Source organism: Bos grunniens, chromosome 21 (genome assembly GCF_055505025.1).
Source record: "Bos grunniens cultivar Pamir isolate PY7600 chromosome 21, Bosgru_T2T1.0, whole genome shotgun sequence".
In the NCBI taxonomy this organism is placed as follows: Eukaryota; Metazoa; Chordata; class Mammalia; order Artiodactyla; family Bovidae; genus Bos; species Bos grunniens.
The window spans coordinates 23,793,180-23,807,422 of record NC_141185.1 but is presented as its reverse complement, the minus strand read 5'-3'; the positions used below and the strand labels follow the sequence as shown (position 1 = coordinate 23,807,422).

The 14,243-nt window shown below is 47.5% G+C and overlaps 1 protein-coding gene across 2 annotated transcripts; it reads right to left on the bottom strand.

Moving 5' to 3' along the window:
* Nucleotides 1–1,252: 1,252 nt before the first annotated feature.
* NKX2-8 (NK2 homeobox 8) lies at nucleotides 1,253–6,594 on the bottom strand. Of its 2 annotated transcripts, XM_086363531.1 has the most exons (4): nucleotides 6,268–6,594; nucleotides 5,442–5,716; nucleotides 4,897–5,158; nucleotides 1,253–4,217 (listed from the first exon to the last, which is right to left on the bottom strand). In XM_086363531.1, the coding sequence occupies exons 3-4, from the start codon at nucleotides 5,051–5,053 to the stop codon at nucleotides 3,661–3,663; spliced, it is 714 nt and encodes a 237-aa protein (XP_086219657.1). In that variant the 5' UTR covers nucleotides 5,054–5,158; nucleotides 5,442–5,716; nucleotides 6,268–6,594; the 3' UTR covers nucleotides 1,253–3,660. The 2 variants fall into 2 exon arrangements, with proteins under 2 accessions (XP_086219657.1, XP_086219658.1); XM_086363532.1 differs by lacking the exons at nucleotides 5,442–5,716; nucleotides 6,268–6,594 and having other exon boundaries at nucleotides 4,897–5,344.
* Between the last annotated feature and the right edge of the window lie 7,649 nt (nucleotides 6,595–14,243).

Sequence of the window (14,243 nt, the reverse complement as noted above, 5' to 3'; positions counted from 1 at the left end):
ATTTAATCATAAAGATAACACTGGAGACCCAGGAAGGAAAAAGATGACAGGGGAAAGGGCAAGGGAAGCCAAAGTCATAAAGTTCCCCAGGGATCTGGGCCTAGGGGTTGGGGAAGCTTAGAGGAGCTTATCAGAGTCAGCAGTAACCAAATGCTGAGTGGACAATCGGCGTCAAGGCATTGGCAGCAGATGTTTTTCTGGAAGAAGAATGGTGGGATGATAGTCACAGGAAAATATTGTGACCTGCAGACAAGAGCTGTGTTTCATTGACAGCTGGGCAAGAATGCACACAGACACAGGGCAAACACAGAGGCTGTGTCCAAAAGCTCGAGCTTTGGTAGATGGGGGGTGGGGTGGGGTGGGGAGAGAGATCAAGAGACACAGAGATGCTAAAAACACGTCTCTTACAGAAGTGTCTATAAGGTAAACCAAGACTGTTGACTGGGAGGAATAAAACAGAAACAAAGAATGGAAATAATTGCCACCATGTAGTTAAAGGCGTGAGATCTAACCTTAGGCTGCTTGAGTTCAGACCTTCTCTGTCACTTACTAGTCGTGTGATCTGGACAAGTTACTGATAACCTCTCTGGCCTTCAGTTTCCTTACCACCTGTAAGGTAGGAACAGCAGTAGCATCTTACGGGATTGTTATGAAGATTACATGAGTTAATCTGACTTAAAAACTTAGAATATTGCCTCATACACAGGAACATCAATAAACGTTAGCAACTACTGTGATAAGCTATGGTCAATTTCTCTAAGTGGCCTTAAGCCACATATGGTACTTTCAGCATGCTCTTCCATCCTTTCAGATCATTCATAAGACAATTTTATGGTGGCTGGGTAGCATCTATGTTGTCATCACATAAAGATTTCAAGTCCACTTTAAGGGCAGTTTACACTGTGGCTTAAGTAAGGGCTAAAGACAATGGCAATATTCTGTGAGGTTTATGACTGCTTACTCCTACACATTGAGCCTCAGTTTCTTATCTGCAAAATGGGTGTATTATATATGCAGTGGTTTCTGTGAGGTCAGCTGTGAAAGTGCCTGAAACAATGCCTAGAACAGAGCAAGTTTCAATAAAAGTTTGCTGAGTGTGACTCTGCCTTGCAATATTGGTGATGGGTGACAGGTATGAAACATTCTCATCTGGGGAGAGAGATCAGGCCTTGGGTTTAGCTTCTCTTGTCAGAGCCTAGGGGAATTGATCTTTTAGGTCAGAAAGGAAATTGACATTCATCAGTTCCAGCTGATCTCAGGTGTGAACAGAAGAAAAATGACAGCCTGAGTTTCTAAAATGCGTGGGTGGTGATGGGGGTACATTAGTAACTCTCCCCTATGGCTTTTCCTCTACAAAGGAAGGGACCTAAAGAAAAAGGAGCAAAAAGAAGTGGGTAACTGTAGACACGCGAGATCCTGAGGCTAGAGCCGGAAGAAATGTCTGCTCTTCTCCTCCACAAGACACGGGCTGGCCTCCTATGGCTGTGATCACCTCTCTGGGTCCTTTACATGGGTGAGACCTCCGGGTGAATCTGGTTGAAGACGGTCTCCTAAAGGTCTTCCTGGGAAGAGAGTCTTTCCACAGTCAGATCCTTTAGTCCTATGGGCCTCATAGCTAATAGACTCTCTGCTTTGCATACCACAAGTCCTACGTTTTCTGGAGCTCCAGGAAAGAAAAGGCAGGAAACTAAACAAGTGGTGATTTTGCACTTTCACAGATGTTCAGGTCTTTGTCACCAGCAAGAACAGAAAACGAGCTACGAGTCTTTACTTCCATTATTGGCGAAACCACCTTTCAGAAGAGCATGGACGAGCCAGGCTCCCCATCAGCTGACTGCAGGGACAAGTTCTGAGCCGGGCCTTCTTCAGACATCTTTCCCTCCTCTTCCTTCCCATCCACTCTGCCAGGGCTGATGGGGAAGCCCCAAGGGCAGTTTCCAATATATGTCTTACAATATCCAGCTCCCACCCCAGCAATCATTTATTAGAAAGAGGTTTTATGATACAAATTTGATAATCTCCCATGCACACTGACACTGTTCTAATTGAAGTTGTAAGCCCATGAAATTCAAGCCCTTTGTCTTCCCGAAGGCCACAAGGTTTAAAAGATACTATTGTCCTCCCTAACACCCACTACATTGTCACCAGGGACTGATTAAACAGAGTCCTGAATCGAAACAGTGCGGATTTTGTCTAGGTCCTTTTCAGGCCTGACAATGCCCTTTTCAGTTTCCAAGACAAAAGGAGGTTTAAGGATAGAGATTCTTCTAAGATAACTGCATCCATATGGAAGGCAAGGTGGCCAGCAGCTGAGACCCAAACACCCCCCTTCCTTTCCCCTCTGCCCTCCTGTCTCTCCCCACCCCCAAAATCCCAGGTGATAACAGGACCTCAGCTATCTACCCTCCCGCAACCTCCTCCTCTTCCTCCTGGGACAAAAAAGCTAAAACCCAAAAAACGGCCAATGCCTACTTCTCACAGGCCTAATCGAGCCCTTGCTCCCGCCTGTGGATCTGATGCCTCCAAACTGCTCTTTAAACTCGAATCTCCCTTCACTGGGCGCCAGAAAGAAAGGTCCTCACTTCTTCTCCGACAGAGTGAACCCTACACTGCACGGGAGGCCCTGCGACTACAGATACGGAGGGATGCCCAACGAAGAACAGTTACAAACCCAGCGGGGTAGAACCCTAGATCCCGCCCGGGCGGTACAACTGGGGCCGTGGGTGAAACTGGATGAACCAACGGGTCCACCCCGGGGTCAGGCTCCCAGAGCTCTCCAGGGCTGTCCTTCCCCAGCGGGCAGCCCTGAGCTGCGTCAGCCCCGCCCCCACCAACCCGCTCCCATCCCACCCTGGCCAGGTGTCACGCCAAGAAGAGGCGGAAAATCACAGCTGCCCAGTGAGGCGTTCGTAGCCGTAACTGGGGGTTCCCCGCGTGGTCCTCGGGTCCCCGAAAGGAACCGCCAGCAGCGCGCTCAGCCCGGGTCCCGCTGGCATTCCCCGAACCCTTTCGGAGAAGCTCATTATGCCCTCTCTTTATGCCCTGTCCTGGCCGACTCGGTTGGCGGCTCCAGGGCCTCCGTCTCACGTTGGGAGCAGAGCCACCACCCCACACTTATAGGACCCTCACAGGTGCCTCTGCCCCCCCTCTTCTCTCCCTTCCCCTTGTTTCTTCCTAAAGGCGTGTGGGGACTGTGCTCTGCCCTTCTACCCAGCTCGGGGTGGGCCTTAACTTGGCGAGTGAGGAGTGGCCCGGCGCCCCGAACTCCGGATCGGGAAAGCACTGTTCCCACCTCCGTTCCCGGCAGACACGCAAAAAGGGGACCCAAACCTACATATTTTATTCTCGCACCACAAAGAGGAAAAATATTCTATTTCTTTTAAAATAAGTTGCTTCCCATACAAATAGCTATTTTAAAATGTACAAATAAGGTTCAAGCAATAAAATCTAGCTCTGGGTCTGGCGGTCGAAGGAAGAGGAGACTGGGTGTCTTGGCGAAAGTTTCCGGAGTGCCGGCCGGTGGGGGCGCCGGAGAGGACCCCCGCGCCGAAGGAGGTGGGGCGGCGAGACGCGCTCCTTGTCTCCGGCTGTAGCCGGGCCCGGCCGCAGAGCTCACTCCAAGTCCAGCGTAGCCCCAGGTGCCCGCGCCCCTCGGCTGCCTCACCAGTTCCAGGAGACCAGGGCGGGGGGCGCTAAGTGCTGGTAGGCGGGGAAGAGGCCGAAAGCCGAGCCAGGCCCGAAGGCGGCGTAGCCTGGCACAGGGCAGGCGGCGGCCGGCGGAGCCGCGCTCTTGTCCCGGGCGGCGGCCGTGCCCCCCTCGGCGCTGCCGCCGCACGGCTGCCCGTCGCGCACCAGCACGGGCACCACCACGCGGCGCAGCAGGCCGGGCGCGGCGCGCACCTCGGCAGCCGCTGCCAGGTCGGGCGCCTCGGCGACTCCCGGCGCGCGCGCGCGCTTCAGCTTGTAGCGGTGGTTCTGGAACCAGATTTTGACCTGTGTGGGCGTGAGGCGTAGCAGGCGCGCCAGCTGCTCGCGCTCGGGCGCCGACAGGTAGCGCTGCTGCCGGAAGCGCCGCTCCAACTCCAGCGTCTGCGCCTTGGAGAACAGCACCCGCCGCTTCTTCCTCTTCTCGGCGTCGGAGCCCGGAGACGCAGGCCGAGCGGACGGCCGCTGCGACGAGTCCCTCGGGCTGGCCTCTGGGCTGCTCTCGTCCGAAGCTAGGGACGCAAAGGAGACACGGCCCTGTGAGACGCCGGCCGCCTCTGGAGCGCGGGCGCCGACCCACGGGCGGGAGGGCGCCCCCACTCGCCCGCGGCTTTCGGGATGAGGCCGTTTCCTTTCCTGGACCCATGTCTGGACAACCACCTCTCTGAATTCGACGACCTTTTAGACCACAGCCTGGGACTGCGCCTCCAAAGAAACCCACCCCGGGGGGTCTATTAAAACCATTCAGTCCTGGTCGCTGCGCTGGCAGACGAATTCACTGCAAGCTGTCTCACCAAAACGGGCCACTTTGAGGTCGACTGCACTACGGTTTGCCGATGTTTGCAAAGCCCTGAATCCAGGCTCGCCAATACTGCTCATCCCAAACCGAGGCCAGAAGAACGTGGCCACTTTTTCAGGCATTTAAGGGCGGCTTCTTAAATATTTAAATATTCTGACCCCTTGAAACGGAAACCCAAATCTCGGGCGTTAGCGCCAGGCCCAGGGATCTGCTCTCAAGATGTGCCAACTGACATAGGGATTTCAGGAGGACAGAGTCTGTGGGTCCAACACAGGAAATCCAGACCTTGGGCTGGGGTTTCCGCTTCCCATCCCCGCACGAGCCGGGGACTTGATTCTGAGCCCGCTCACTTCCCCCGCCTCCACCCCCGCTGCTGTCCTCTGCTCACTCACAAGGGTAGTGGCCGCGCTCGGATTCCAGCCAGGTGGCGCAGGGGCCGGGCTCAGGGGCGCTTAGCTCCGGCTCCCTCTTCCGCAGGTGCTGCGCATCCTGCTCCGGTAAATCCAGGAGCCTGCGCACGGTGAAGCTGAGGCGTCCAGAGGTAGCCATGGCCGAGCAGGGGAAGGAGGCGGGGGCAGGGTAGATCTGGAACCGAGGGGCGGCCCGGGACGCCGCTCCTATGGGTGGGCGTGAGAGGCGCACGCCATGCACTGGCTGCCGAGATATTAGCGCGTTTACTGTGGAATCCCAGTTTATATAAACAGCTCTTCCCACCCGGGACGCTTTGAAAGCAGAGGTCCGGGTCTCCCGGGTGTCAAGTACCTGAATGAGTGCTGCACCAAAGCCCCGGCGAGCCCGGAAGGTGCCTCCCCCGCCCCGCCCAGTCCCCCGCCCCTCGGGCGCCCCGTTACATCCCAGAGGCGGCAGGAAGCTGCCCTCCGCATTAGTGATTCTGTCTGATTAGCCCCAAGTGGGGACAGATAATGGGGATTGTTACCAAAGAATAACATCTTGGGTGGCGAGCGGTGGCCACCGCCCGCCGGTCCCGGCTTCCTCCTCCTCCGGGGCTGACATCGAGCCTGGCCCTGCGGGAGCGCCGGGAAAGGTGGGGGCGACATGGGTGGGTTTATGAGCACCCAGGAATTTATTCCTTGTTTGCTTTATTCCTCGAGCTTGTTTGCTGGAGTGTTCGTTTCCCGCAATTATCCGGAAAGTGATTTACAAGGCGGCGTTGAACACTGGCGCGCTCTCTTTCTCTTTTTGGCTGGGCTCCTGTAAGGATTCAGAGGCGAGAAGTTGCAGGCGGGGGCAGAGGAGAGGCCTGGCCCCGCCAGCACCTGTGCAGAGGGTTTCGAAGACCGCTAGGAATCTCCCACACCCCAAGCGCCCGCAACTTCAGCGGTGCTCGGGAAGGGCTGGGAGCATCCGGGGAGCCCCAGTTCTGCGCGGGTTGCCCCAGGCCAGCAAAATGGAGGCAGAATCAGGCCAAACTGCTTTCCTACGAGGCATTAGGCTCGTTTTCCCACTCTGCCCCGGTGGCTGGCCCAGGCCCACTCTAGGCCTCACGGGCGGTGGCATTTCTGAGGGCGTTGCTGCCTCCTTGGCATCTGGGCACCGCCTGGGCTCCGTAGCCTCAACGTCAGGCCGGGGGCTGGAGGTGCGTCCTCTGCCCCAGACCAGGCCTTGGGTGGCTCGGGCTCTCCGCTCCACCAAAGCTGCCGGGCCTGGTCTGGTAAGGGACCGATTGCGGGAGTTAGGAGTGCGCCCGCCGGGCTTAAAAGATGGCCTGCTCGGGGTTTCCTGACATCTTCTCGTTCCCTAACCGAGGAAATGGTCGTGTAGAAGGTGCAAGGAGCCGGGCACATTTTCTTGGCCCATGGTTTCACGGTAGGTGCGCTTCAGGCAAGGGCCGAGCGAGCGCGCTCTCAGAAGCCTCTCCTTCTGCAGCCAGTGGATAGGGTAGTGGGTTGTTAAATTTAGGTGCGAGCCGGCGGTACTTAGGTGACCGCACCTGAAATCCTGTCTCCACCTGATCTGAGCTCGGACCCGGCTCCCGTGCAACTGGAGCCGCCCCACCCGGCCCGGCGCACCCTCCCCAGGAGCTTCCCTGTCATGCGTGCCCGAGGCGCCCGGGACTGTGCGGCGCGCTGGGTGGTCGGGCGGAGGCAACCCCAATACAGGCCAACTGCTAGGCCGCGGACAAAGGGGAAATGGAGCTCGACGCCCCGGACCTGTTGGAAGCATTTGTTCCAGTCAAGATTTTGCATTTGTTCAGTCCGAAATAATGCGTGATTGACGCCTGCTCACAATGCGCTTTAGCGCGCCGGGATAAATCGGAGCTTGTCCTGTGTTGTCATGGTTTTCAATGGGGTTCAATGGGATTGGGAGCACGGTCCACTCTGCTGGCCGTCTCTCCGAGGTCTCGGCAATAGATTTATTAGTTATGTCTTTTTAAAGAAGATTAAATTGAAATGACTTGGCTGTCCGCGCCGAGCTAGGGCGGAGGAGGGAGCTGACGGTAGAGAGCAGCAGAAGCCGGAAACCCTGCGCGCACAGTGCCCAGCGCCTAAGCTCCGCACCCTAGAAGTTGGGCAGGTCATAGACTGACCCAGGGCCGCGTGGCCTTCTCTCTGGCTGGCGCCCGATGCCTAGCAACCTCTATCAGCCCCTCTCCTGGGAGAGGTGGAAGGAAGGTACCGACAAAGACTGTCCTAGGCCAGTATTAGGACAGACTCCCAAATTCGAGTCTGAACTTGGAAGCTGTGTCAGGTAGAAGCTCTGACCTGGAAGCCAATTGGCATCCCAGCTCCATCCCTAGCGAGCTTTAATCACCTCACCACTCTGAGGCTCTTTTTTCATCCGAAACAGAGGAGAATAGATTCAGTAATTTCTAAGGACCCTACCAGTTTTATGATTACATATCTCTTGAATTTTTCTAAAACCATCTTCATCGCATTAACTAGCAGACTTTGGTCTTCCTACCCTTCTAGATCTCTCATCCCTAGGATCCTGGCCCCACATTTTCCAGAATGTTCTAGAAGAGCATGTGACATCTTTTGAGTTTCCCAAGGAGCCTCCACAAGAGTGGGGAGGGGTAGGTAGATAACAATTTTGCCAAGAGAACCAAGTCAAGAGAGGCAAAAGAAGCATCTTTCCTGGAGTGACTGACCTCTCTTAGCCTTTTAATCTATTTAACATCCTAAGCCCACACTGACGGGTAGAAATAAGCAAATGGCACTCTTCAGTTCTTAAGAGCTCTTAAGCATCAAATATTTGCTTTTACTCTTAGTATTTGGCTCCCAAAGAGGAGATACATCCCCCATCTAGCAGCTGTGCTCTAGAAAGGACCTAGCTCTGGGATTAGCCCCAAATATTACTTCTAGCCTCACCTCCCTATCTGGGAACAGTGTTCCTGAGCCCCAGTCTGTGTTTTGAATACCCCAAGGAAACTACCTCCTGGTTCTGGAAAGCACTGTAACTTCCCTACCTCATTGTGGATTCTGCACTAGTCCAGTCCTCCTTTCAGCTCTTCTCTGGGACTTTACCTAAATTATCTCCAAGAGCCAGAGCCGGAGGACTCCAGGAGATAGTTCCACTTAAACTGTGCCTTCTGAAGAAATGCAGAAAAGGGAGAGCCAAAACTATTAGATGCAGGTGCTTTTTTAAATTGCCTCTTCGCATCAGATAAGCTCAAAGACATGGGAGGAGAAAATAATTTTGATATTGGGTCATTAGAAAAAAGGTTGTCATGATATTAGGTTTTATACATATTAGAAATATCCTAGAAATCACTGGTAAACAAATGACTGGCTATTCTTTTCCAGTTTTAAAATATTCCTCGGTGCTCTGGACACTTGAACTTCTTTTGAAACTCAACATAGCTTGTGAATATTATTATTTAATTAGATAAGTATTTGTTTCCCTGTAATTGGATGTAGTACATCTCAATCCCAGTAAGAGTTTTTAATCGTAAAGCATCTGTGCTATAGTGAGTATACTTAAGCAGCCTGCACTAATCACCCTTTCAAAAGTATTAGCCAAGATGGTCATCACTGCTGTGTGCTTGAGAATTTAAGACTAGAAAATTCTGAAATAAAACTAAAGTATCTTGATTAAAAAAAAAATGATTGCATCTATATCTTGCATTCTGCTTTTAAATCCTTCCATTTTGGTTAAGTGTTTCACAAAATCCTGCAAATCTATACAGTCTTGAAAAGAGGCAACATTGCAAATTCCCCTTGATAGATGGAGGGCCCTCAACTGCCAGGACATTTTTCTTTGCCTCATAGCAACTGCTCTCTCCTTTTTTATCAGTATTCTGGTTAAAATAGCAAAAGGAAAATAAAAATGGGCTTTTGACATTTCCAAGAAGAAGTGAATGATCTTCATCAGCCTTAGGATGGAAAGAAAAGGCAGCATTTAAAATCAGACCTCTTTGCCTTTCCTTCTAAAAACTACTTGCCATGAATAAGTAAACATTTCCCTTTTAATGGCTAATAATCAATTGCTTGGCGGTGGTCCAGGCCTGGCTGCAATTCTTTCTCAGTTGTGCTGATGATATATACACATGGGACAAGGAACAGCAATTACTTTCAGATTGGGAATTTAGTACATCTTTGAAATGGGCTTTAGATTTTATTGTTTAATGTCAAATGACAAGATTTGAAAGGTCCCACCTTAAATTCCTTAAAATATTGACTTTACATGGACTTTTTTGTTGTTGTGCTTGATCACTAGAAGAAAAGTTTTTCTCTCCAAATATGTTTATCTAGTTATATCTCGTTATCTTTGTTTAGTTATATACATGGAAAAAATGTAGGGGGTAAAATGGTTTAATGAATTAAAAAGGAAATGTATTTCATTATAGTCTCCATTTCCTAAATAGCCAGCAAATAACTTTTTATTTTTCAACTAGTTTATTAAATATGTCTGGTCTTTCTCGTGCCTTTCCATGGTATCAGAGTAGCTGTGGTAGAATGGAGTGTAAATTGTCAGAATAAAAATAATACTACATTTTGTGGAGGGTGCTAAATCTTATTTGTCTAGAGCTAAACTGCTCAATTTTATCTAATCTTTTCTTTTTAAAAGGGTAACAACTTATAATCCTTTGTTTGACTGATATAGATGTAATTTATATCATACTCTTATTGTGTTTAAAGGCCTAGGTCCTAAGTCACATTTAATGTCACACCCAGACACTGACAGAGTAGACTGACCCCAGGAACATATTTTATAATACTTGCCCTGGTACATCACAGAGAGGCCTGCCTACAGGGCATGCATATAACCACCAGCACTTCAATTCAAGTCCGTTGTTATTATTTTTCCATAAGTTACCCAAGCAATTATGAGGTCTTTTTAAATATACCTTTACTTTGTCTGATATTAGGGATTTTTAAAGGGTAGCATTATTAAGATGAGATACAATTTGTCTTATTTAACAGCAATTCAAACTCTAAACCAGTTATTATTCTGGGAGAGTATTTGTTAATACTTGCTGAAAACAAGGACCACAGTCTCTCAGAATCAAATATTCCATTTTATTATCAGTGATGAAGATAGCATTAGTAATATAATATCACTTCATGTTTCATACATTTGAGAATGTTTGCAATGTGCCCTCACCCCTGTTATCACAGGACAGATTACCTAGAAGAAGCAAAGCTTAAGGAGAGACTTGAAGGCAGACTGACTGTTATATCCCTAGAACTGAAGAAATTAGGGAGTAGAATGAAGAGGACCTAAAGAGGAGAAAGAGAGTCTATTGTAATAGAAGGTATTAGAAAAGAATGATTCAAAGGTGAAAGAGAAAGAGAGCCTGTGCTAGCTTAGAGCTATAGGTTCAATTTGATCTCATCAGCTCAAAGAGAAAAAAAAATGCCTGAGCCAAAAAGTTCCAGTCAATAGGGGCTTCTATTATATATTCTCCCCCAAAGTCTTTATATTTCTAAAAATTAATGACAATAGCTTCCAGTTGTGAGACAAATAAATCCTGAGGATGTAATGTGTAACATGAAGACTATAGGTAATGGTACTGTTTTGTATATTTGAGAGTTGTTAAGAGAATAGCTCTTGAGAGTTCTTATCTCAAGAAAACCAAATCTGTAACTAAGTGTAGTGATGGTTATTAACTAAACTTATTCTGGTAGTCATTTTGCAATATATCAAATCATTACATTATACGCCTAACACTAATACAATGTTATATATCAACTATATATTTTTTAAAATGACAATAGATAAATGTCAGCTTTTAAAGCATTTCAAGTTTTTCCAGATTTGATTTAGCTTACTCTGAAATGTTCCTTTGGAAAAATCTTTTTCCCTCTTCTAAGAGGAGGCAAACGTGCACAACAGGAGCATGAAATGACAACCTCACAGGAATTTCCTCACAAAAAAAGGAAAAGAGCTATATATGTTTACTGCAGTCTCTGGAACTCCCTCGGCCAGCAAAGGTGGCAGTCTTTGTATTCTTGATTAAATGGGTATTTGCACTGAAGTCAGATACCACACAAAGGAAACAAAACAAAATAAAAATGTCCTTCGTGTTCTGTTTTTCAATCATTTGTGTGAAGGAGGTTCTTGGCCTTTATCACTGTCAGTGAAAAGTTCTTCATTGGAGGAGACATTCCACTCACCCTGCTTCTTGTGCACAGGGAGCTTACCATGGAAACTACCTCTGGAGCCATCAGACAAATATATAAATGACAAAGCTCAACACTGGGCATTTTAGGTTTGGCTTTAGTTCAACAACAGGATATGAGGAAGGGTGCTTGGAATTTCTTGAGAAATTTATTGTTCTAATTTATCTTGCTCTGAATCTTAAAACTCATGAATTGGACTTATTCAAGTTAGGAAATAACTAAGAAGTGACTTTATCTAAAGGGATTCTAATACTAAAATATATATGCTGTGTATTTAATATAACTATGTATAATATAGCTGCACTTTTTTAGGTGATTTTTTAATGACAGCTTGCGTATCTCCAAGATAGGAAATTTAATATATATTTTTAGTTGCTGATGACCTTTAATTAACTGAAAGAAAAAAATGTATCCTGCTGAATGAGTTTTTTGTTGGTTTGTTTAACAAGATGTATACTAAACTGTTGTTGACTTATCCTTAAAATATACCATTTTGCTTTACAACAGTAACCTGAAAAAATTTAAAAGAGTGCTATACAAAACTTACATTGTATTTTTTTCCACTCCATCTGCTTGTCAAGTTCTCATTTAATTTAAAATTTCCACAAAATTTGTGTCCAGTTTCCCTCAGTCGGTGGTCACATGAACCAAGTGTAAAGACCACCTGTGGCTCACAGTGTGTTTCTGTTGCTTGTTTTCCTTACCAGCTCCTCACATCAAGGCAGTTCACAAAAACTAGATTGATATATATTCTTGGATGGCTATGGCATCCTGTATACATATATTTGGATACATAATTGGAATTCATTTCCTTCCTTAGGCAATGGAGCATGGGTGTGTTTAGGTGGTTTGTGGTGTAAGAAAGAAATGGACGGCTACACACTGGATTTTAATTGCTCTTTGGCTTTGTCTACTTCAAAAGAAAAAAAAAAGAAAAAAACCTTTTCTTCCTTAAGGAAAAGGATTGGTCTGTAAAGCAAATTTAGAGGGGGGAAATCAAGGAAATAATAATATGTATGCCTACAAGCTATACATTCTATTTCTTACATATTATTAAAAGGACTATTAAAAGTGATGAACTTTGTGAAAGCGCAGGTGCCAGAATGCAGGGGGTTATACGGTACAATTGATAGGTTATCTCTGGTGAGTTTAGTCCTCTGGTTCTTTCTATAATAAAAGACAAAGCCACTCAGGTTTCAGGAATTATCATCTTAATCATTTCTTTTATAGAACCATTAGGTAAAGTACATGAATATCTCTTTTTATCACGTACACTCATTTCTCCACTACTGAGATTTTCTATTATGCAAATCCCAGAGAAGCCAAATCCTAGAGATTTTCTATTACTCAAGTCCTAGTAGGTTCCTGATTCCCCCAACAACGGATTGGTTGCAAGAACATTCCCAAAGGGCAGGCAGCAGAGAGGGGAAACTGTTAGTGTCTCAAAAGGGAATGGAGACATTTGCCATGAATGGAGGCGGAAGCAACTGGGTGAAGGGAAGAGAAAGTGAGTGAGGAAAGAGAAAGGAAAGAGAATAAGAGAGTGCCTGGTCAGCTTGGTGATCACCCGTTTCCATCCAGCCCTGGCTTTTACCAACTGGAGGTGGGTAAAGGGCCAGCCAGTGGCAGGGAGTGGGTTTTACCACCTCTGGAGTAGCACATAGAGGAGAAAGGGTGGTTTTGTTCAGATGCCAATTAAGGGACCAGAAGGCCTTCGGCATTTCAAAAGTCCTTGTAGGGAACAGAGACTAATTTCCAGGAATCCTTTGTGATTTGTTTTAGCAGCATCTCTCAGTGACTAGCAGAGTGTTATTTCATCTTGTCTAAGTTGTATTTGTTTCCAAACTGCTTAACAATGCTAATTGGGGGTACAGACACTCTTTGCAAGTTGCATTTTTTGAAACAGATAACTCATCCTAGCAATGAACATAGATTGAAAACCAGTTAAAAGCCTGTGAGAACAAATGGATCTTAAATCGAGGATGGAACAAAGGGAAGGTGGGGGCACATCCCCTAATGTCAACAGGCAGAAAGCCGCACGTGCATAATGGCCATGGGAGCGACCACCCACGGGGATCCGAGTCACTTCTGGAGACAGAGACCTGGAGCCAGCGGCCAGGCCAGCTTCCCTGAGTCCTGCTCAGGAGGCAGCCAGGGTGGCTGGGATTGTCTTAGTCCTGTTTCATGCCCTGCGTGTATCCACAGCCTGTTTTCTTCCTCCAAATATACCCCAGAGGCAGAAGGGGGATGCTCTGGCAGCTGTGGGCAGCAGCCTCGCTGGTGGTGATCCAGAGGTTGTTAATGAGAGTGACTGAGTACCAGTTAGAGTCCGTTGAATTACACTAATTGATAACCCACTGCCCACCGAAAGGCTGCCCACCAAGTCAGCCTTATTATCATGCAAGGCCCTCACGAGGAAGAGATTTTGCTAAAGTTGTAATCCACAAATACACGGTTTTATTCCAATCCCAAAGAAGAACTGTGCCAAAGAATGTTCAATCTACCTGACAACTGTGCTCATTTCTCATGCTATTAAGGTTATGCTCAAAATCCTTCAAGCCAGGCTTCAGCAGTAAGTGAACTGAGAACTTTCAGAAGTACAAGCTGGGTTTAGAAAAGGCAGGGGAACCAGAAATCAAATTGCCAACATTTGTTGAATCACAGAGAAAGCAAAGGAATTCCAGGAAAAACATCTACTGCTTCATTTACTACGCTAAAGCCTTTGACTGCGTGGATCACAACAAGCTGTGGAAAATTCTTCAAGAGATAAAAGTACCAGATTATCTTACCTGTCTTCTGAGAAACCTGTATGCAATGTCAAAAGCAATAGCTGGAACTGACACAGGACAACAGACTGGTTCAAAATTGGGAAAGGAACACCACAAGGTATTCTCACCCTGCTTATTTAACTTCTATGCAGAGTACCTCATGTGAAATGTTGGGCTGGATGAATCACAAACTGGAATCAAGATCGCCAGGAGAAATATCGACAACCTCAGTCGTGCAGATGATACCATTTTAATGGCAGAAGGTAAAGAGGAACTAAAGAGCCTCTTGCTGAAGATGAAAGAGGAGAGTGAAAAAGCTGGCTTAAATCTCAACATTCAAAAAACTAAGATCACAGCATCTGGTCCCATCATTTCATGGCAAATAGA